General features: G+C 53.6%; 9 protein-coding genes across 9 annotated transcripts; 5 read left to right on the top strand and 4 right to left on the bottom strand.

The window, feature by feature from the left end:
* Positions 1 to 1,316: 1,316 nt before the first annotated feature.
* On the bottom strand, positions 1,317 to 3,295 carry LTS14_003851 (uncharacterized protein; the record flags this gene model as incomplete). The annotated part of the gene is made up of 6 exons (XM_064836553.1): positions 1,317 to 1,520; positions 1,571 to 1,682; positions 1,734 to 2,445; positions 2,502 to 2,753; positions 2,808 to 3,035; positions 3,091 to 3,295. The coding sequence occupies 6 exons, from the start codon at positions 3,293 to 3,295 to the stop codon at positions 1,317 to 1,319; spliced, it is 1,713 nt and encodes a 570-aa protein (XP_064695944.1).
* A 2,558-nt stretch (positions 3,296 to 5,853) lies between these two features.
* Positions 5,854 to 6,986, top strand: LTS14_003850 (uncharacterized protein; the record flags this gene model as incomplete). Its single annotated transcript, XM_064836552.1, has 3 exons — positions 5,854 to 6,432; positions 6,497 to 6,613; positions 6,675 to 6,986. 3 exons carry the CDS (start codon positions 5,854 to 5,856, stop codon positions 6,984 to 6,986), a joined length of 1,008 nt encoding a protein of 335 aa, XP_064695943.1.
* Positions 6,987 to 7,827: 841 nt separating this feature from the next.
* LTS14_003849 (uncharacterized protein) lies at positions 7,828 to 8,334 on the top strand (the record flags this gene model as incomplete). Its single annotated transcript, XM_064836551.1, has 2 exons — positions 7,828 to 8,029; positions 8,090 to 8,334. 2 exons carry the CDS (start codon positions 7,828 to 7,830, stop codon positions 8,332 to 8,334), a joined length of 447 nt encoding a protein of 148 aa, XP_064695942.1.
* A 593-nt stretch (positions 8,335 to 8,927) lies between these two features.
* LTS14_003848 (uncharacterized protein) lies at positions 8,928 to 9,903 on the bottom strand (the record flags this gene model as incomplete). Its single annotated transcript, XM_064836550.1, has 3 exons — positions 8,928 to 9,455; positions 9,513 to 9,714; positions 9,767 to 9,903. 3 exons carry the CDS (start codon positions 9,901 to 9,903, stop codon positions 8,928 to 8,930), a joined length of 867 nt encoding a protein of 288 aa, XP_064695941.1.
* An 818-nt stretch (positions 9,904 to 10,721) lies between these two features.
* Positions 10,722 to 13,349, top strand: LTS14_003847 (uncharacterized protein; the record flags this gene model as incomplete). The annotated part of the gene is made up of 2 exons (XM_064836549.1): positions 10,722 to 11,679; positions 11,731 to 13,349. The coding sequence occupies 2 exons, from the start codon at positions 10,722 to 10,724 to the stop codon at positions 13,347 to 13,349; spliced, it is 2,577 nt and encodes an 858-aa protein (XP_064695940.1).
* A 655-nt stretch (positions 13,350 to 14,004) lies between these two features.
* Positions 14,005 to 14,720, bottom strand: LTS14_003846 (uncharacterized protein; the record flags this gene model as incomplete). Its single annotated transcript, XM_064836548.1, has 2 exons — positions 14,005 to 14,594; positions 14,651 to 14,720. 2 exons carry the CDS (start codon positions 14,718 to 14,720, stop codon positions 14,005 to 14,007), a joined length of 660 nt encoding a protein of 219 aa, XP_064695939.1.
* A 479-nt stretch (positions 14,721 to 15,199) lies between these two features.
* LTS14_003845 (uncharacterized protein) lies at positions 15,200 to 16,372 on the top strand (the record flags this gene model as incomplete). The annotated part of the gene is made up of 1 exon (XM_064836547.1): positions 15,200 to 16,372. One exon carries the CDS (start codon positions 15,200 to 15,202, stop codon positions 16,370 to 16,372), a length of 1,173 nt encoding a protein of 390 aa, XP_064695938.1.
* A 3,989-nt stretch (positions 16,373 to 20,361) lies between these two features.
* Positions 20,362 to 21,252, bottom strand: LTS14_003844 (uncharacterized protein; the record flags this gene model as incomplete). The annotated part of the gene is made up of 2 exons (XM_064836546.1): positions 20,362 to 20,963; positions 21,018 to 21,252. 2 exons carry the CDS (start codon positions 21,250 to 21,252, stop codon positions 20,362 to 20,364), a joined length of 837 nt encoding a protein of 278 aa, XP_064695937.1.
* A 237-nt stretch (positions 21,253 to 21,489) lies between these two features.
* uvi31 (BolA domain UV induced protein Uvi31) lies at positions 21,490 to 21,903 on the top strand (the record flags this gene model as incomplete). Its single annotated transcript, XM_064836545.1, has 2 exons — positions 21,490 to 21,534; positions 21,583 to 21,903. The coding sequence occupies 2 exons, from the start codon at positions 21,490 to 21,492 to the stop codon at positions 21,901 to 21,903; spliced, it is 366 nt and encodes a 121-aa protein (XP_064695936.1).
* Between the last annotated feature and the right edge of the window lie 415 nt (positions 21,904 to 22,318).

The raw sequence follows: 22,318 nt of genomic DNA, 5'->3' as shown, positions 1-22,318 counted from the left end.
AGATGAGCCATGATTTGCTATGGTATTTCACACTTTTCATCATACCGCAACCTTGTTGACACGCAGTGTACTAGCAGCGTGACCTGCTATCTAGAGTAACGGCCGGGCTCTGAAATCTATGCTGAAGGAGCACTACGAGCAGCAATGCTGCATAAGTCTGCAGGAGTGGCTCATCGAGCTGAATGAGAACTGAGCCGCAGGAGTGATGGACTAATCTTGTAGTTGACATGTCTACCGTCAGAGGGTCGATGGCAGGGATGCGGTCAGGGCGTGGTCGCACATCACTATCAGGTCAACACTCAGATTGCTTGCGGTTTGACACATGGCGTCGCGGAGTAAGCAGTGTTCTCAACGAATCCGCCGTCCGTGCCTGTAGCGCTTTGTCATACGCTAATGTTCTTCCTAGCATCCCACTCGAGTGCCTTCTAGTTCCAGCCCATTATACCTTCACCGATAAGCAGACCACCATTTATGAGTGAGACTCGTCGTCCTATGACACCGTCGTCACCAGCTACAAGGCTCAGCTGCTCATGTAACGAGAAGAAAGCTTCATTGGCTGGTTGTGAAGGGATGGAAAGTCGATGCAGCACATTGGCTTCTATACTGCACCACGGACTTTCGGTGAGTACAGACTGACTGGATGATGACTTCCGCATTATTTAGGCTGTGTTCTAGTCCCTCGAAGGATATCTGGGTGAGCTTAGAAGATGCGTCGTCAACGAGATGCAACGATAGCTGGCGTCCAAAGGTGGGTCTATGCGCAGATTGCCGGGAAGTCAACACTGCGATAGTCCCTCCCTGGGTCTTACGAGACGATGTGCCGTTGCACATGTCGTTTTGTCTATTCTGCTGTAATTATTCGAGCGTCGATGGTAAGATGAGGTGCTGACAATCGGATGATAGCGACGGTCGTCTGCAGGCCGGTCGAGGGTGATATTTCGAGACCGTAGTGGTAGTCTCGTGATGGTATCTGTTATTGCCCTTGTTACCAGTTGATACCAACTGTGTGACTGTTCTGTAGTGGCTCGGTAACGATTCCGTCGAGATGTAGGTACTTCTTCCTATTGCGTGTGATTGAGCATGTATTTGGAGCACGGTCCATCAAATATCGCAAATATGCTCAGACCGAAAGAGACCACGATAGACAGACCAGTGAGTGGACAATACCTCAAGCAAGATTTACACTAGCGTGTTTAATGTAGAGCAGAAGGTGGACGATTCATGATGTCGGATACAAAAATATCTGCGAAGTATCATTGTGGCCTTGTATCCTTCAAAGGATAGTGTATTTGACATTGCTGATCCAACGACCACATCTAGTCACTGTCGGTGTGTGCAATCTTCTCGTCAAGAACCGGCTTCTCGAGTCCACTAGTGTGGTCGACGCTGGCGTTACGAACGGCGTTGTCAAGACCGACCTCACGGTTGATCTCACGCATACGCTCGGCATCAGCAGCTGCCACGCCGACAGAGCCGAAGAGGATGTCCATTTCTTCAAGAGAGAGTCCCTTAGTCTCGGGCTGATGGATCGTCAGCGTTATTCAAACCAATGAGGCAAATTGTGACTTACGAAGAAGAAGAATATGAAGGCAGCGCCCATCATGATAAGGATACCGAACAGGATGAAGGTACCGTAAGTGATACCTGTAAACATGTCTGGAGTGACCTGGCCGACAATGAAGCTAGACATTGTTAGCGTAACTTATATTTGATGCTTAATGGAATGAGCTTACTTGTTCATCCAGTTGCTGGAGGCGCCAAGAGCGATACCGTATGGGCGCTGAGAGATGGGCCAGATCTCAGCAATGACGATCCAGGCACATGGACCCCAGGAGTAACCGAAGAAGACGACGAATAGCCAGACCATCACGATCGCAGCCCATCCAGCGCCAACGTGGTGAGGCCAGTCATATTGGAAGGAGCCCATGATACCGGCAACGATCAAATGGCAGGCACCCATACCGATGGCACCAGAGATCAAAATTGGCTTGCGGCCCAACTTGTCGACGTAAGCTACAGCAGGGAAAGTGGCGAGCCACATGACAATGCCGACCACGCCAGTGGCTAAGAGGGATGTCGAGGTGGAGCTCAAACCGAGGCCACCGAAGATCTGTGGTGCGTAGTACAGAATGGCGTTGATACCGGTCCACTGTTGAAAGAACATGGTAATGGTAGCGAGAGCAACACGGCGGAGCATAGGCTTGCTCTTGAAAAGCGAGGCGACGGCGACGAACTGGAGCTTGATGGTCGACATGGCGGAGCCGTCAGCCAGATGCGGGAAATGCTCGGCGACAGTACGCTTCTCGAACATGGACTGAGCTCTGATTTCCATGTACTCCAGCTCGATAAGTTCGTGGTCAGAGGACAGGCCACGGAGTGATGCAAGAGTCTTGCGAGCCTCCGCCTCGCGACCGTGGTGAACTAGCCATCTTGGCGAGAAGGGCACTGTGAGCAGCGTCAGCGTTGTCTCTACATAGACTTGGATCAGGCTTCGAGCTTACTGAAGAGTATGCCGATACCAAGAATGAGAGCTGGAGCGAGCTGGAGGCAGAGGGGTACGAGCCAAGCAGCCTCAGACTGGCTGTCACCGGTGCCGCCGATGAAATTCGTGCCGTAGTCGATCCAGAAAGCAATCATGATTCCGGTGGTGATGGCGAGCTGCTGGAGGCCGACTAGACCACCGCGGACCTCTGGAGGGGCACACTCTGCGTTGTACATAGGGACAATCATGGACAAGCTACCGACACCCATACCTGCTACGTGTTAGTTGCTGTCCCTCTTCTCACAGTGTGCGTTCCAACTCGTACCGGTAATGAAGCGACCACCAAGAATGGAGCTGGCACCAGCAGAGGTCACACCAGTAGTCTGAATGACGACGCCGATGATGAAGATACCAGTGTTGATTAGAATAGCGTACTTGCGGGACAGGATCTCAGCGAGGAAACCAGAGTACAATGTACCGAGCCATGCGCCGAGTTCGAAGATGGAGGTGAGCCAACCCTTCTTGGTCTGGTCAGAGGTGTATACACCCATGTCTAGGAAGAGTCAGTCCGTGAGGTCTTCTCATCTAGCAGGGAATTCGGGACTCACGCTTGTTGAAGTTCTTCATGGCGAGCACGCCAGAGAAGACGCCCTGATTGTAACCATAAAGCAGACCACCGAGACAGGCGAAACACGCGATACCGAAGACCTTTGCGTTCCTGACGAGGGCCATGGGACCAGCGGCTCCCTGAAGCCTCTGGCGGGCTTGCAGGGCTGCATTGTCGAAGTTCGATGCTGTACCAACGGGCGCCATTGTGGAAGACCTGTTCCAGCGACAATGATGTATGGTGTGTGTGAGGGAGTACGGCAAGAGTTCAAGTTAAGAGGGCCAAGGAGAGCATGGGATATATGAGCATCTGCATACCAAGGCTTACCCGTATATGATCCATGCACCCATGTAGCGCGGTCCCGGCCACCGCTGCCTGCACAAAGGCCTTGTATTGGTCGTTCGGAGTGAGTGTCTCGAATTGCAGGCGTGTGTACCGGCTAAAGGAGATCTCGCTCGACAATCGACCTCGATGTAGTCAAGCTCGCTACCTCGTGATGTGACCAGACGGGAGGGGGGGTTGCTGGTCCACTACTCTGGTTGGCGAGACAGAACCCACAGCTCCCCAGACGAGCCAGTACCAGACCTGGACCACATTACTGTGGAGCAGCGCGCCCATGAGAAGAGTAGCGAACATGGGGCCATACGGAGTGTGCATGTGGTCGGCGGGGAGCGCATTCAGCCTGTTGGCTGACAAGTGTTGCGCTTTGAGGCGTTGCCGGTCAGAGCGAATGAGACAGCGATCCGCTTAATAGGCTAAAGTCGGCTACTTGCATTAGACAGCTAGAGAGTATTGTCTACGTCTCCACTTAAGGAAGCGCTCACGGTTATCGGCACTGCTATTGAAACCACTCTCGAGTACAAAGTGACCTTGTGGCTCACTGCGATGTGCAAGAAGAGGTTCGAAGATGGGATGCCCGGGTGCGGCACGTCGAGAACACAAATACTAATAGCTTCAAGACAGACTGAAAGTGCCTGGCCCTGAACAATAGCAGCCATGCAGCCCATGCACCGAGTGTGCCGCTGATCCGCATCCTGGAAGTGCTTGAAATGCTCACGCAGGACTGCGAGGACCCCACTGCACTCCGTCGCATCTCCCTGCGCGAGCTAATCACGACCCGAGGACCACACATCGTAGTCCATAGAGTACGTTGCTGCTTCATAGCTCTCGCAGTGGCTTACCCAGCTTCTCGCTACCCACTTTACGAGACTTCTTCAAAGATGGAACCCGTTGCGAGGTCAGGCATATTATCATGTCGAGCCAGCATCAATTAATGCCAGCAATCGTTGTACTTGCGACCCGGATAGCTTTGTGGTCCGTTAGTCACGTTCGAGTGCCCCACCAGCAGTAGGATCACCCGGATACGTCTCGCTGATAGATGGACCAATGCCGCGATATTCATCTTTCACCTGCAGGACTGGAGGAATAGTGCTGGTAGTGGCTACTTCTGGCATCACAGTCCATGTGAGGGACTTGATTATGGCCGCGAAGGAAAAGCAAACAGCATTTGTCTCTCGCCGCAGTGTGACGATGGATGTGTTGCCAATCACACTGTTCGTTGTGGATTAATCCGATGGTTGCGACCGTAGAGCATGGCACTACAAGACGTAGCCCGGCCACAGTGCTGTGGCACACCTGATCTTATGCCATACCAGGTGGCACTGCAGAGAATAAGTCTCGGCCAGTAGCCCACTAACGAAGGGAAGAGCTGGAGCGGAATTGTCTGGATTGCAGTACATTCACGCCACTGACACGCACGGGGTCCGTAGAAATGATCTTCCATCGCAGGTATCTGGTGCTGGCAAGGCAACAAGTGCTCTTAGGGTCGCCTATCGTGCTCTACTGAGCAATTTGCAAACGAGAGTACCTGGTGACTTTCGATACACCTGCCATTAGAACGTCGTCAAAGTAACTTCACCGGAATCGCGCGGTCCTTGGTACTGCTTCGGCGCCAGTATTTCGAATAGCAGCAGTAGGCATTGCTGATGTGGTCCTCCGCTCAGCCTCGAGGTGTGATGGGGCAGTGAGCTGCACTCTGGCCTAGTCAGGCGGTTTGCATGTGTTCGTAGCGTTCAGAGAGATTGCTTTTCGAGAAGTCCTCGTCTCTCCTGAATCTACTGGTTCCGTGGCGAAGCTGCTGCGTGGTCCGGTGTCGTATATGTAACCTCTTTGCCAGACGCCGGCCGTCTTCTTCGTAGATCGCAGTCCAATATGTAAGTACCCAAGTGGGATGAGAACAATAAGGAGAACCAGAACGTCAACGTTAGAACAATGGCACAACCCGAAAGTCACATGTTCTCGCGTGTCCTCGCGTCAACATATCCCTCTTGATCTCCGCCTTGACGCCGATCGGATGACCGCAATCAGACTGCCGGCCATCTCGCAGACAAAGTCAGCTGCTATCCCCACCAACCTGCCATAAACTCTCCACCTCAGACCTGCAGGAACGTGCTCCAAACCGCCGCCCGAGTTGCCCAAATGGTCTTTGTGGCTTGCCGGAGCACCGCGACGAGCCGGCGGCGATAGCTGGTGAGCTCATGGCTGTCATCGTGGAGCTTTCGGCGGCTCTGCAAGGAATAGTTGAAAAGGTTTGTTCGTCCGTACAAAACTATCGCTTGCCCTCTTGCTCTGTCTCGATGGTGTAGTGAACGCGATTGTAGCCGCAAAGGACACCACACAGGATATAGACTACCTTGGAGATCATCACGACCCGCCAACGAAAGATTTTGCTGGAGAACTGATTTTCCTGCTTGAAGCATTCCCAATGGCTTCACTATTATCAAGAACGGTGCCTCGTGCTCTACGCACCTCAGTCTTCACAGCCCGCACAACATCGATATTACAGAGTCGCCAGAAGCACGATCTCCACAACCCACCCCAAGGTAACGCCCCGGTACCAGACCGCGGCCCTCCCTCTCCACCAAAAGAAGAGTCCACCTCCCTCAAAGACAACTACGCCGCAGCCTCCTACTTAGGAACAACCAAACGCCTCCCCGAATTCAATCTCAACGACAAAGTCGTCCTCGTAACGGGCGCTGCACGAGGCCTCGGCCTAGTGCAAGCCGAAGCCCTGCTCGAAGCCGGCGCGACCGTGTATGCCTTAGACCGCCTTCCTGAACCATCGCCGGATTTCTGGCGAGTGCAGAAGAGGGCGGCGGAGGAATTGGGCACGACATTGCATTATCGACAGATTGATGTGAGGAATGTGCCGCAGCTGAATGAGGTCGTGCAGAGTATCAGTCAGGTGCATGGAAAGTTGGATGGATTGATTGCGGCGGCGGGGATTCAGCAGGAGACGGCTGCGTTGGATTACAAGCAGGAGGATGCTAATATGATGTTTGAGGTGAGTCGTGTGTACCCGAGTGGGTGAAGTGGTTGGAATTGTGGAAGCTGACTTTGCATGGTAGGTTAACGTCACTGGTGTTATGATGACTGCGCAGGCGTGTGCGAGGGAGATGATCAAGCATGGGAATGGTGGGAGCATTGCATTTATTGCTTCGATGAGTGGGACTGTTGCTAATAGGGTGAGTGCGAGAAAGCTATTTCTTTCAGATCTCTGTCCGTCATGCTAATGTTTCTGCGCAGGGCCTCATCTGCTCCGCATACAACGCTTCCAAAGCCGCTTTGATCCAGCTTGCCCGCAATCTCGCTGCAGAGTGGGGATCACACGGCATTCGTGTCAATACCATCTCCCCTGGTTATATCGTAACGGCTATGGTGGAGGCTCTGTTCGAGCAGTATCCAGAGCGAAGGCGGGACTGGCCCACTCAGAATATGTTGGGCAAGCTCAGCAAGCCGGAGGAGTACAGAGGTGCAGGAGTGTTCCTGATCAGCGACGCCAGTTCGTTCATGACTGGTGCAGACCTCAGGATAGATGGTGGTCATGCGGCTTGGTAGAAGTGCATGCTTTGATTCCTCTTGGTCTTTTGACAGCGTCTTAGCTTGGCGTAGGCAGTGCTGGTCTCAACACAATAATCCTGCAACATACTCGTCTTTCATCATATCATTGTCAACTTGGTTGCATGCTGCCAGGGATCTGCGATGCTCAAGTCACTCTCCTCGTCTCCCCCGGCATCTTGTGAACATGCTTTTTCTGCTCCTCCCAGCCAAGCCCACGCCCAACCAGATGATAGCCCAGCACAATCACCACCGGTAAGGTGCATAGAATCTTGGTGATCTGCCATGCAGCCGGTCGGTATCGTGGATCTAGGATTCCTGTCTGTACTGCACGTTGCGTTGCCTCAAAGCCTCGCGCTATATCCTTTGACTCATTGACGATGGGTGGGGGCGGCGGCTTTGCGAGACCGAGCATGCGCTGTATCAGTGTTCGTTGTTTGGGTGCTGGTGCCTCCCATGGCTCGGATGGAGTCAGTGATTTGCGCGAGGATGCGCTCAATGGTTTGCGCTCAGATGGGCCGAGAGATCGATATGCGCGTGGCTCGGGGGGATGTGAAGGCTTTGAATCCGTCCAGTATTGTGCTCGCTGCCATGGCGATGGCTGGCATCTTCTCGCTACATACATCGGTGGCATGTGACAGATTCAATGGCAGGTACCATAAAGCTCATCGCATACCACGATTCTGAGCAGCTTCTGCCTCAGGTTTGTAGTCGAGCTCCCAGCCCCACCACCTTGGCCATGTACTTCCCTTATCTCATCTAGCCTCTACTGCACCCCCGACTCCCTACCAGGAAACGCACCATCGATCTTGTCCGCCACTCCAACCTCCAACATCCGACTATGACGGCTAAGCTCGCAGAAGCAAAGGCCCTCCTCGCCAGGATCATGGATTACCACTTCGTCAACGACGATCGCCTTCTGGAGGCGATTGACACCACAGGCATGCGAAAGCCGCAATCCAACCAGCGTCTGGCCTTACTGGGCGATGTGGTTCTCAAGCATGTGTTGTTGGACGACTGGTATCCTACCGGCACTCCGAAAGGTAAGTCTCCCTGTCTTGTCAGCCCAGATGAGCGACTGAGCCAATGATCCTACTATGCAGGTACCGGAAACTCGATCGTGTCTACTGTCGGTAGTAACGCCAGTCTGGCAGCCGCAGCCCATAATGTCGGACTAGCATCTTGCATCATTACCAACCCTGGCCATATGGGCGCGGTCAGCAACGGCATGCTAGCTACAGCGGTTGAAGCCATCCTGGGCGCCATCTACCTTGATAGTGGCAAGTCTGTGGACTCAGTGAAAGATGCTATGACCGCATTCGGGCTGGTCTCGGGCAGTGAAGGCTAAGACATAACAGGTAACGTATCTCCTATCCCAACCAAGACTAATCATCGTGCTTCGTATAGGATCCGCCAACGCACTCAACATGCACACGCATATGAGTGATACTCCAGACGCACCCTTGACATCGACCCCTGGACGTTCGTGCGCAAACGTGGGTATCGTCCTCTTTAAGATTGCTGGGCGTGCCCATTGGTCATAGACCTGCCCTTCAGGCACGCCCCACAATCCTCTGGAGGAATATCTACGCTTGCTCCCAAACGTCTCGGGGTCGATGTGAGGGTTCATCTGGAATGCCACGCGCACACGTGTGCGTATTGAGGGAATGGTATGAGGATCCGCTCGAGCTGGCCGCGATACGCTAAGTGTCCGGCTAGTGCATAGCGGCTGACTTCTTGGTCAGGTATATCGCCTTGACCGGAGGATACAAAGCTCAACGATAATCTCCACGGTCAACCAGATGCAGCGCTGGCGAAACCACTGACCGGAGTCACTCATTCTGAGAAGATGGCTTGATACCTGGCCGAGATTCAACATCTCAAATGTTTCACTTTCTATATCTCCGGATAGCTCAATATCTATACCTATGAACCCCTCTCTCACCTCTCACCCGCCAACCTTCTATCCTGCACCTCAGTCAAAGCCCTACTACCACTAATGTAGGCTACCACCCCAACCACAGCCGCCACAGGCAGGGTTTGGAAGAGATTCCAAACAGTGTAGTACATGAAGAATACCGCCTCCATAGCAACGATGCTCCCCAAGAACACCCCATGTGAAATCGGGCTCGCTCCAAATGCTTTCCCGAAATGATCCACGTTCGCTCCGAGGAAGAGCCAAACTCCGAGTAAGACGGGCACGGTAGCTAGGACGGCGAGGGTGAAGAAGAGGCTGATGATTCTGGGGCCTGATTGTGGGTCGGGTTTGAACTGGTGGTGGATTTCTTCTTTGCTTGTGTAGCGTTCAGCTGGGGAAGGAGCGGGAGCTGGGTTTGCTGGGTCCGGCGTCACGGTCAGGTCGAAGGCGTGGGAGTTGTAAGGTGTGGATGAGCCGAAGGAGGCGACGATCAGGGAGGCTTTGAGAGGTTTCGAGGAGGAGACGAATTGGTACGGGAGATCTTTTTGGGTCTGTGGGATTCGTGTCAGTTGTATGATTTCGATGTTAGGCTCTGGTTGTAGACGTACGACTTCCACTTTACCCTTGCCATTCTCTTTCAAGTTGAAGGGGAAGGATTCCTCTAAACCTGTCATTGGCTCATGGAGGGTCAGGAATGCCTGATGTGCTCGCTTTGCTGTCTTGCCCTCGGTCGTCGTGAGGACGATCTTGAGGGAGTCTGTAGCCCCAAGGCTGATCGAAGACGATGTAAGAGGCGACCCTGGAGACAGTCTGTGTTGTTGGTCAGCAAGAATCATTTCCAATGGCACATGGCGGCCCATACTTCTCTTTCACTCCAGCACCCACGCCTGCACCTTTTGCTTGTACGGTCAGGGTAGCATCTTCGAAAGTCCAACTCGCAGCTACGCAAGCTGAGGTGAAGGATAGCGCAGTGAGCGCAATGGTAGAGAAGGCACGCATATTCGACGAGGTTGTGTATTGCAGCTTATGATATTTCATCTGCAATATACAGCTTCCGAGCTACGTGTTGAAAGTGTTGATGCCTGAGGCTCATTAACTAGCGCGTATATGAACAGAGCGACCCACCAGAGTGAAGTGAAGATTATGTACCTGACAATATATAACATAATCATAACCTCGGTGTCATCTAGTATCGGGAACTTCTCGGTGACCTTCAGACCATGCTGTAATCAGTGATCGATCCTCGAGACCTTCTCTTCCGGTCGGACGTGTTGGTCACGTGAAGCTGCCTCCAAATGTCTGTGCTTTCGAATCCTTGCCATCGTTACCTCCATATATGCATCGATGATCCGCGAGTCTGCAATGTCAATCAGAAGAGCAGCACTTGGTCCTATGAGGTTCTCTCCATCTTCACAGGGACGAAAGAACGAGTCGTCGCAGAACTCGGCTGGCTCCTTGCAAGATAATCCGCTCCGTGCACGTGTTAAAATGGCTCCTGCCGTTTTGGTCGATGCTTGGACGTTAGCCAAACTTTTACTGCTGCCTTCTTTCAGTCTTTCACACACTCACGCTCCTCATCCACAACATCACCACCTGGACCGCCGCCGCTGCCTGCCATCACGTCGTCGTTCGCAAATCGTTGCGAAAACAACACTAACACTATTTGGGCAGGCACACGCTCGTTACCGGTGGCGCGTCCGCCCTTTTGTTTTGGTGCTCCAACTTCCAGAGCCAAGACCGCTCACGTGCAATAAACGGGTCCGCACGCCCACCTTGACTCAACGTCACGGCTGCCTGCAGCTTTCTGATTGTTCATCATGTCGGACTACAAGGACGGTGTTTCCGTCTTCCACTTCACGTCGAGGATCTCGAGTGCCAAGATCCGCAAGTACACGATCGCTACTCAGCGTGGTATGACCGCTGCCGGCGGTAAGAAGGGAAAACACTCTCAGCTACTTCCCACGCCAGCACCGCAGGTAGCACCGGCAGGTACTTTGCATCTGGCGGCACCATCGAACTCAGCATCGCCGGCGCACTCGCCATCCATGGAGCCGCCAGCCAAGAAGCCGAAGCTGAAGCTGACAGTGCGCGACCCATCGCAGACTCCTGCCGGCACACCTGGAAGCACACCGAGCGTGCCCATGATCGTGGATGGTCCGAGTGAGTCGATCACTGTGTCACGCCCGCAGCGCGAGCCTAGGCCACTGAGGTTCAGGTACGATGAGAACATGGTCCTCGATGATGAGAGCCTTCGTATCCATTCAGACTCCTCCGATCTGTCTGAGCTCGACTCGCCCCCTCCGCCACCGAGGTCAATGTATCAGCAGAAACAAGTCAAGCAACCAACTCCTGCCAATCCTGAATATGGTGACTTCATGTCGTACTACGTTACAGGTGATGATGGTGATGACAAGTCCAAGGCCGATGCTGGTCCATCCTCCAAAGCTCCTGCGATCTCACAGCAGCACCCTCAGGCTTTCTACCAAAACCAATCTCAACACGGAGCACACCATCCTCAGCAGCACGCACCTCAGCAGCGTCGGAATCCGTCTCAGCAGTCCCGCCGCAACAATTCCGCGAGGATGCAGCAACCTCCGCCACCGCCTCCCGTCCCAACGGTCCTCTTAGTCAGCTTCGACATCGTCAACACGCCATGCGATCCGAACAACCCGAAGACTGTTGCTGAGATGATCACGAGACTCGAGGCATTGTCAGCGTCACTCGCGGCATTCGCTGGCACCCCACCCCCACAGAGCCCGCTTCAGTCTCAAATTCGTAAGTCATACGAGTTGTCATTCGTTCTGAACCACACTGACCTTCGAGCAGACACCCTCGCCGTCGAAGAAGTCCCTAAGAAGGATGACGCTGCTATTGAGAGCTTCCTCGGCATGTTTGAGGACGGCGGTGAGAGCAGCAGCGATGATGACGCGGCGGCTAAGGAAGTCACGAAGAAGAACGAGGTTGAAGCCAAGCAGCAATTGCCAAACCTCAGCTACACCCTGAAGAACCCCGGGCTCTCAGACGGTCCGCTCACCTACGGCATCCAGTTCATCCAGAACGCTCTCAAGTCTTGGGCTCAGGCCAGGCTCAACCAATACTATGTTGCGAAGAGAGACCACGAGTATAATGTGATGTTGCAGCAGTTCTTCAATCCGAACAAGCGTGGACCTGGTCGCACCAAACGACTCTCGGAAGAGGAAGAGCGCATGCAGCAGCAGCTCGCTCAGCAGCCCGTCGTTGTACACGCAGAGACCACGCCTGAGGGCAAAGCTGTGGAGTGCTTCCGCGAAGTCATCAGCTCGGGTTGTCTGCAAGTCAATGCAGTCTTGCCTCAGGAGCTTACACGTGCTCTGCGTAACCTCTATATGCAGATTGACCGCCTCATCAATCAAGGTTCGAAGAATGAGCCGACCTGGCAATGTGTGTCGTATGGTGTGCAGATCGCTGCCAACAAGATGCGTGTAGAGAAGTGGAAGGGGTCGCAAGCTAAGGCGCAGGAAGAGATGGCACGCCAGCAGCACCTTGCTCACCAGCAGGTTCTCCAGCAGATGGGTCTGCCGCCCAACCACACTCAGCCACTTAATGAGGCTCAGATGCGTCAAGCTCATGAAATGGAGCTGGAGCGTCGTCGTAGCATGGCGCACGCTCAGCAGCAGCCATACTTGAGCCAACATCACCTCAACCCGATGCCTGTCGATTCACAGCCGGCAAACACGCCCTCTGGCTTCGCGACCGCCTCAGCTCCACCGCAGAATGGTGTCAACGAGCCGCTGACTGGGAAGCCAAGCACACCAAACAGCAGTATGCCAGCTCCGAATGGTCTACCTCAACCACAGCCACAAAGCCCGGCCATGCCCAACAGCGACGAGCAGAAGAACCACATGGAGCATGTCGTGATGTACCAAGCCGGCTACAAGCCACAGCGCGGCCCACAGATGAAGTTCTCCTTCGCTCCCAGTAACGAGCAACAGATGCAGGTTTGGGGCCCAAATGCTTTCCCTCAAGCTAGTCCACGAGGTCCTGCTATCCCCAACAAAGGGCCCATGCCTGCGCCTTCTGCTCAGACCACGCCTAGTAAGACGACGAATGGGACAGCCGTACCTTCCGTGGTGGCTTCGATTGAGAACAATGCGACAGCTGCGACCAAAAAGGCTCCGGCTGTTCAGCCTGCGGGCACGAAGATCAATGGCGGCGATGTCGAGATGGTCGATACAAATGACACGAATAAGAAGAAGCGCAAGGCTTCGAGCACGGAGATCAAGAAGGAGTTTGCCACGCCACCAGTCTCGGCACCAATGCAGACGGGCGGCTTCACGGCAGTCAACAAAACCATGTCCAACGCTGCTAGCAGCAACGCCACTAGCATTGGTGAGCTGAGCAAGCAGAATGGGCATAACATGGCGGCGAGGTACCCACATCCGGGCGCTATTGTCGTTGATCGCTAGGACGCGACTGAGATGAAGCAAATCGAGCAGAAGATGGCGGTATTGGTGTGATGGAGAGAACAGTGGAAGGTGTAAAGTGGGTGCTGGGTATGATTCAAGGAATTCGGAGGGGGTTTTGTTGAAGGGCTGGGTCAGCAAGCGTGGGCTGGGCTATGATATATGAACGAAGTGCATGAGAAGGATGGGCAAGGATGCGGGAGTGAGTGGTTGGGGTGATAGATTGTGATTGTGGTTTAGCATGGTGTTGGTTGGTTTCTTCTGCGAAAGCTCTGGAGTCCGCCCTGGTCGCATTACTGGTGTCATAGGATATTGCAATGCTGATGGACGGCGGGACTCTGGGCATGGCTTGGCTTGGCTTATTTGCAACAGCCGGGCTGGCGTCTCTCTAATCGAGGATGCCATGTATGATATTGTACTTGTAGTTGGGCTGGTGTGTTGACATCGGCCGATGGAAAAATTGCTTTGAAACATTTTGCGACGAGTCAAGCCGGTCGATCTTGGGAGTGTCTATCTGTTACTCCAGTACTTTGAAGATCTCGAGGTACACTTTGAGAAATCACTCACTCTACCTTGAGTGTTAGGGCGCGCATGGCTAACTCCAGCCTTGGTACGGCAAGCCTTCACTCTCTCCATCATACAGCCGCAGAACAGACCATCAAGGCCGCTTCTGAGCTGATCTGATCGGCCTCGCACCCTTCAGTGATCTCCCAGGTACCACTTGCTGCCGCGTCCCACCCGCGTCACGATTCCTCAACCCCCCCGCCTTCCTCTCCCCACCCACGTCCCCCCCATCACCACCTCTACCCATATCCGCCTCAGCATGAGCATACGGCAACCCCTTCCAAACCGCATCCCACACCCCGGGAACCTGACTTCGATCTCTCGTCGCACTCCCCATATTAACCCAATACCGTCCAAACCACGTCCTCGCCGCCCAACCCCTCCACCCTTTGCCCCACGCCTCCTCCCGTCCATACGGCACATGCTCCAGATTACTCAGGGGCCACTTCACGAATTTCAGCCGGCGGAGGTCGGAGTAGTAGTATGTCCAGGTTTTGGGCCAGGGGGCGAAGCGGATGAATTTCATGGTCAGGCGGGTGTTGGGTGGTAGAGCGGAAGCGGCGAAGCTGAGGAGGTGGGAGCGGGAGCGCCGGGCGGAGTTGGGGAGGTGCAGGGTTATTTGCAGGGTGGTGGGGCTGTAGGCGGTGGAGATTAGGAGGAAGGGGAGGGCGGAGCCGAGGATTACTGGAGATGTGGTTAGAGTGTGAGGTTTGTGTGTATGATAGATTGGGAGCGCTTACGAGCTGGGACTGTCCAGTTGGGGGTTGCGGGGTCGAGGTAGTAGGCTGGGGCGACGAGGAACCAGCCCATGGGGATGATTACGAGACAGGCTGCTCGGGTGAGGCAGTGGAAGGCGGTGGAGACATAGGGGGCTTGGTAGACGACGATTGACTCGGGATACTTGTAGGCTATGGCATTTTCAGTGCTGGTGAGCAACTGTAAGGTCAAGGTATAGATGCATACGAGATTGTCTAGCCTGCCTGGCTGCTGTGCTTTGCCATGGTTGTTGGATATCTCTGCGGAGCCATTGCGAGTTCAAGGTTCGTGGTCTTATGATGTGCTGCAGTGCAGCTCCTCGCACGATGGGAAGTGCATTGCGACGAAGCAGGGTTGGCGTGAACATCACATGGCTGAGATGTATCTGTATCAAGAATACTGTCTGTAGTGCTGGAGAAGTGGGTAGGTGGTCCGGGAGAGCTCGCTGGCTTTCCCGACCACCACACATTTAGTCCATATTACTACATGTATACATCACAGTAATAGAACAGGAACTCAGGTAGCTATCCGCAATGAAACTCGCCACCTTCCTGCTCCTCCCCGCTCTCCTCCGCGAAACAATAGCCTACACCACCCTCTCTGACTCCACCCTCCAATCCCTCCCATCCCCCAAAGACGACGACTTCAACATCCACACCGGTAAACTCCTCTCCCCGATCCTCCGAACCCGAGTCCCAGGAACCCCAGGTCAAGAAGCCGTCCTCTTCCACTTCGTCGACTTCTTCGCCGCCCAACTTCCCCAATGGAAACTGACCTTTCAAAACTCCACCTCCACGACCCCAACCTCGAATGGGCGAAAACTACCCTTTCGCAACTTGATAGCAACACGTGATCCGCCCTGGGCAGAAAGCGGGGATGTAGGCCGGTTAGCATTGGTAGCGCATTACGATTCCAAAATGGAACCAGAGGGCTTCATAGGCGCCACGGACTCCGCTGCACCCTGCGCCATGCTCATGCACGTCGCACGGAGTCTAGATGCAGCCCTCACAGCCAAATGGGCTGCGATGGAAGTCGAGGGCTTAGGAAAGGGCGGGTACGATGGGTTGGAGGAGCACAAGGGGATTCAGATCATCCTCCTAGACGGCGAGGAAGCGTTCAAAGTCTGGACGCATACGGATTCGCTGTACGGTGCACGGAGTCTGGCGGAGGAGTGGGAGAAGACGTATCATCCTGCTCTGAGCACATATCAGACTCCGTTGGCGAGTATTGATCTCTTCGTGCTGTTGGATCTACTCGGGTCAAAGGACCCGGTTGTGCCGTCGTACTTTAAAACGACGCATTGGGCGTACCAGCTCATGGCATCGGTGGAACAACGACTCAGGTCGGCAAAGATACTGAAATCGAAGCCGAGACACCCCTTTCTCGTGGACGCGGAGAAGAATCAAGAGAGTCGATGGGGAGGCGGTTACATCGAGGACGATCACGTGCCGTTCATGGCGAGGGGGGTGGATATCTTACACATCATCACGAGTCCCTTTCCGACTGTTTGGCATACTATAAATGATGACGGGGAGCATTTGGATCTGCCGAGTGTGGAGGATTGGGCCATGATCACGCTTGGGTTTGTAGCGGAGTGGATGGATCTGGAGGGGCATTTCGATACCACGGCTACTACAGCGCGGCGGGCGAGGCGGGATAGTGTGGTGGAGGAGGAGGAGCAGGAGGACGGGAGAGATGAACTGTAAGTTTGTTCTCTGTTTCTTGCGCGAGACTGGAGGGCATGAAGCTGATGTATCTCGAAGACTTGTAGATAGGACATGAACCACAATCGCGCATCCCACGAAAGATGTATTCGCTGTCCACCATGGGAGGCCTTCCCGGCATTAAGATGACAGCTGCAAATTGGTCTGTTCAGGATCGTCTCACCGCGGCAGTAACATATCGATGAACGCAGCACAGGATGAAGCACTACATTGTCAGCCCATGGTCAAAACCTTCGCGTCAGAATATAGATAACATTACTACCCTACCGATGATGAGGTGAGATCAAAGCCACAGGCCAGCGATGCATCGTCTCCGGAATAATTCTCCAAGATCCCGAACGAGGACCGAGAAGAAGTCTTCCAGAAGGACGGCCGTAAGGAACGCTGTCCGTGCCTCTTTCTCGGCGACGGCGCACGACGAGTCAGCATTGATGTCTCGCGCGCACCGGCTCGCAGAGCTCACACGGGTCATCAAACCGTGATTAGTTTTTGCGCGAGAATGCCGATATCGTACCGGATTCAGTGACCGCGTCATGTAGATGAACGATATAGTAGATCACCCACTTCTACTTCTCGAAGCGGGATCGTATCAAAAGCAGTAACTGCAAATGCCCATCTGCCGCCATGAGATCGACTTTTCGTTCCGATGTTGCATGTTGATCATCGCCAATCGAGCCTTGTCATGCATGAGGCCTTCTTCGCCATGCAGGCGACCTTATTTTCGGTGCAGGGGTTCATGTTCGCGGCAGGAGTCAGGTACAGTGTTTGTTGATTACTGATTCAATTGTCATCTTCGTTCCCGGGAATATCTCACATCAGCGCTTGCTTGCGCGCTTGGGTGATATTGTTGCAATATACGATGTCGCGAGCTTATATCACCATGAGACACGATAAGCACGTTTCAAGAACGGCGTACATTTCACACCGTTGCTTCACGAACCGCTGGATCATCTGAGTCGACCCCTGATGATCTGGCGATCAGCGTGGAGGAGAACCACATTTCGTTTTCTGCGGAACTAGATAATAAGCTTGACAGGTGCAGCGGGACGTTTGCACATCAACTGGAAAGGAAAGGAACCCGCGACACGAAATACCATCAGTAGTCGAGATGATGACGCAGTCGGCCAAATCAGGAGGTCACTTATTTCCAAAGGCCGTCGGTGTTTTCTTGGTGTGGTAATAACAAGGAAGATGGACCAGAGTAATTGCTTTAGTGTGCTATGTTAGTGCCCTGGGCGGCCACATGGCGAAGCACGATCGTCTGTCTGACGCGTGCATCCGGACGATGGCGTGGATGAGATGAGACGATTTCATTCGCCCGAGCGGCTGTCGTGGTTTGAGAACGGTCCGCGAGTGGCTTTGCTTCGTGCCTTGGTTTCTGGCAATGATGTACGTATAGGTAGTTTGCCGGCAGTCGTGTCATCCATTGTCAGACAACGATTGGCTCAAGTCTTGCCTCTATGGCGGGAAGTGGTTAGAAGTGGTGCGATTTCCAGCATAGCAATTGTAGACATGAGCGGTGACTGACCGTTGTCAAGCCAGAAGCGGTTGCTCGCGCCCTTCTCCCGGCCTTCTGGAAGAGAAGCGAGATGAAGGCGTGCAACGACCAGATGACCAGCGCAGAGTGGCGTCCTGCACGTCCTCATTTGCCACTTGAGGCTCTCTCCTTATGGTTACAGAAATTTCCGCAGAACAAGGTGAAACATAACGGCAGCCGCGGACACACCATACACCTTACTCACGAGTCACGAGGAGACGATCGTATTCGTTGCACACCCCCCCTTCGCGTGCTTCGTACCTGACCTTGGCTCTCCCGAGCTGACGGGCCACCTCTTGCTCACCTCGGCGTTAGGTTTCGCGGACTGTTAACGCGTGGCTTGACACAAAACCCTACCAGTTGTTCAAGGAGAGATAGAGTTTGAACGCCTACCGGCAGCTCCGGTTGAAACGTTGTAATGCGTTGCGCATGTTCGCGTGGTACGTAGGAGAAGTCATCAATCGTAGGCAAACACATGCAGTATGTATCCCGTACAGTCATACACATGCATGATCGTCGTTTCGCGCGATAAGCAATAAGTTCTACGTCTACTGCAGCCCTGAAACACTCGGCATTTAGGCTCGAAATGATTCTCGTAACACGGCAAGTTTGCAAGAGAAAGAGGAAAGGACATGGTGTCATGTGTCTCGATGCACCCCAGTCAATGTCAGCCCTGTGCAGTCATGCTGACCGCGGACCAGAGCTAAATCGGAGAGCCAAGGCTTGAGCGTTGCCCATCCTGCTCCTTTCCTAGGCAGCGTTTAGGGTGAGTTGGCAACTTAGCATGGAGATACGCACACACCGCCGTCCAAAGTGGTGCACTCTGCAGGGGGGAATGACAGTGCGTTGCCTTCGTCTTGCACCATGAACGAAATGACTGGGGGCGTGATCTTCGGGAAGTGCGTGGATGCTGGCCTTCTCGGGCGACTCATATAAGCCTTGCGCCTGCCTTCGCAACACTTGTGGCCTCCGATCTCACCAAATATCATCGTCCACATCTCACCATTGTCGACCCAATACCTCGACTTCTACTAATAATCAACGACCATCGACGAGCAACACAACAGACCAATCAAGACCAAAGCTTCTCAGTTCTGCTGTCTACCATCGAATACACATCGTCGACTTGAAATCATCTCAAGTCAACATCATGCCTGTCGCAAGCTTCCCTCCTTGCCCTGGTCCGCCACCAACTCGACCACTGCCTCCCGTACCATCGCACTGAGCAGTTTCGTTGTCGTCCTCTAACAAGACATGGCAACCTCGACGCTCAAACTCACTCAACACCTGCGATAGCACAACAGCAGTATCGAATAGGATCATCACTCTCGGCATACCACAATCGCAACCCGGATTCACCAGAGCGAAGACACTCAGATAACCACAACCACGGCTCGGGCTGTTTACGGTTCACAAAGTCTTGATGCATCCTTCCAAACCATAGCCGCGCTTCTTGCCTTCTAATTGGTCCGAACCCCTCGCAACTCGAGCTCTTGCTTCGTCAACACGAAACCTTGACTTTCGGGACTATGCGAGACAGACGAAGCATTCACCTCCTATCATCGTGAGCATGAGCACGACGCCGCATCATTCTTGCAACTAGGCGACGCAACCAGGCATCCAATCGATGTTCTATTTCCTGCTCGAGCTTACGCCACGTGCGCCATATATTCTTTGAGTCATTGAATAGTACACCGACTTACACTACGCTACACTACACCGCCTTCTTTCGACCCGCTCGCTTCCAATATCACCTGCTTGCTGGTCCGGCATTGTGCGGAAGCGGGTTCCTTCACACCGCAACGTCCAGCTTACCGTCGATAATATACACGACATATTTGTATTATTACCCAGGATCATTTCGCGCAGGAGTTCTTCATTGCGTCATCAGTCAGGTGGACACGGGACGGGATGGGCACAGGAGTTTCTTGCTGTTGACCAAGGCGACTCTTTTTGCTGGGATGGGATTATGGATGGGGAGCAATGAAATATACCCCAAGGCTGTTGCGAGTTACGCACGCCGATAATTGATTCTTCGCGATTTGTAATCAGTTTGTCTTCGGTATTGAGCAGTACTACTTACTCTTGACCTCATGGACTTACCTTCTTCTCAAATCTTACTAACTTCTAACGCTCCTATGCCGGTCGTTTGCGGTGTCGAGGTTCCCATGCATTTTCCACGAGAACCTCTTCCAATGATCGAAAATAACTCCTCGCTCAAGCCCTTGGTCTTGTCACAGAGCATCCAACATGTCCAGCAGCCTTAGTCGGTCCATGCTGCAAGAGACTACCCGCTGGCCTGGCCTTGGTTGGCGATGCTGTTTTGCATGAGAAGCAAGTGTACAAGAGCGTGAGATCTGACGTTGTATGCCGAAAGGCTCGGAATGTATCCAGCCATATTCAGCCATAGTAATATCATGAACCCATCACCCTCTCAACCATCATCATCGTCATCGAGTCCAGCTTCCTGCGCAGCTTGCGTAGACACCCACTGCTCCATCATCTGGCTGCCACCCACAACTGTGCTCGCAGGCTGAGCTTTCTTGCCTTTGCGCTTGACCAGTAAACACAATATGCGACCATAGATGCTGAAGCCGTCGTAAGAGGTGTTCATCGCCAACTTCTTCTTGTCATCTTGCACTTGCTCTAGCGGTTCTTCTACAGATTCTTCCTCCGGTTCAGCATGCCGCTTCCGTCGCTTACCCGTGCGCTCTCGTTGTGTCGTGAAGAAATCTTCGTCGTCTGAGCTCACAAAGAGCGGCTCGTCGTCTCCTGTCTCATTTGATTTTCGCTTGCTCGACTGCACTTCGGGAATCTCGCTCAGCTCAGGCACGTCCTCCTCCTCCTCCTCCAGCAGGATTTCTGGTGCCTTCTCCTCTTCGTCGATGTTGATTGGGTTCCCGCTGTTGTTCAACCAGCCGGTCAGCTTGTTACCGGTGGACTTGAGCTTTGGCTTGTCGGAGAAGTGTTTGTGCTTCGTGAGTAGCGAGTGGCGTGTCGAGAGCTCGGTCAGGAATATGGCGACCTCGAAGTCCTCTACTAGACATTAACCTCGTGCTTCTATCACTTGGTGGTAATTGTGTATCTGACCGGCGGTAACGACATCTTTAATCCCCCTTCGCTTCTTACTGCTCTTTTTCTTGGCATTCTCATTCTCTTCTCGCAGTTTGGGGAGCACAAGCGGCCGCACTTCCTCGATGACGCGAGCCAGTACCGAATCGCGGGAGCTCAGCAGCCATGGTGCATCTGATGGCTTCTCGAGGTAAATGCGTACCTCGAGGACCGAGTACTTGGTGATCCGAAGGTAACGGCGTATTGGTGACATATTGATGGCGACTTGCGATCGTCCAAAGCTATCGATACAATGCGCGTGTGACGAAGCGGGAGGAAGGTGCGGCGACGTCTCCGAGCATTCACTTTACAATGCTCCTTCCTTTCTCAAGTCGACCCTAGCCATCGGTTGTATTTCAATTCGGGGCCACCGACTTCGTTCGTCTTTAACAGAGATCAGGCCTCAATGCTGCGATCAGTATTCAGCTCTGCAGCCCGTGGAGCATCCACGATGGCCACCTCGCAAACACCCATGGAAGACGCCATTCGACAGAAGGTATGGTATCTCTAGAGTCCGTCCTATCTCCTCATCTCACATTCATAGGTCACTCAAGCTTTCGCGCCCGCGTCTCTAGAGATCTTCAACGACTCGCATCTCCATTCCCATCATAAAGCCATGGCAGGCAGCACATCCCAAGAAACCCACTTCAGGTACGCTCGTCCGCATGGCTCACAGCGTTCACGTCTGACCGAGCTCAGAGTGTATGTCACATCCGACACATTCGAGGGCAAGCGTCAGCCCGCCAGACATCGAGAGGTGTACTCACTGCTCAAGGACGAAATGGCCGCTGAAGGTGGCATTCATGCACTGCAGTTACGAACCAAGACTCCGCAGGAAGCTGCGGCTACGACGGAAGCCAAGTGATTACAGTCCATTGCTGTGTTTCCACTATTGAGGATCGGATGCTGCAGGATAGCGCATGTCGCACGCCATCTCCCAGAGCTGAATCGACCGAGAATGCAACACGCCACGCCGTTGGCGGCGACAGTGCTAGAGCACTCCCAACATTCGAATTGTCCAGTACAAGTCGGCAGACGGACGTTCATCGAAGGCCCTCTAAGGCTTGCTCAGCATATGCACCGTTGGCCGATTATTACGCCCGCGGCCCCCGGCCGAGCCGTTGATATGCGTCTCGCCATCTGCTACGTATGAAGCTGAAGTGCACCATGTTTTGTTTGCCAGCTTGTGGCACTCGGAGAGACGGGTGAACCTATGAGTACAGCTGTGAAGGGTGCGACGGCGTTCGTGAGCCATGTGATTCTCGACCAAGGGGAAAATT

The sequence above is a fragment of the Recurvomyces mirabilis genome, assembly GCF_035927965.1.
Source record: "Recurvomyces mirabilis strain CCFEE 5264 chromosome Unknown scaffold_8, whole genome shotgun sequence".
NCBI classification, from domain to species: domain Eukaryota; kingdom Fungi; phylum Ascomycota; class Dothideomycetes; order Mycosphaerellales; family Teratosphaeriaceae; genus Recurvomyces; species Recurvomyces mirabilis.
Note: the sequence above shows the minus strand (reverse complement) of the source record. Positions and strands in the feature narration are given on the sequence as shown.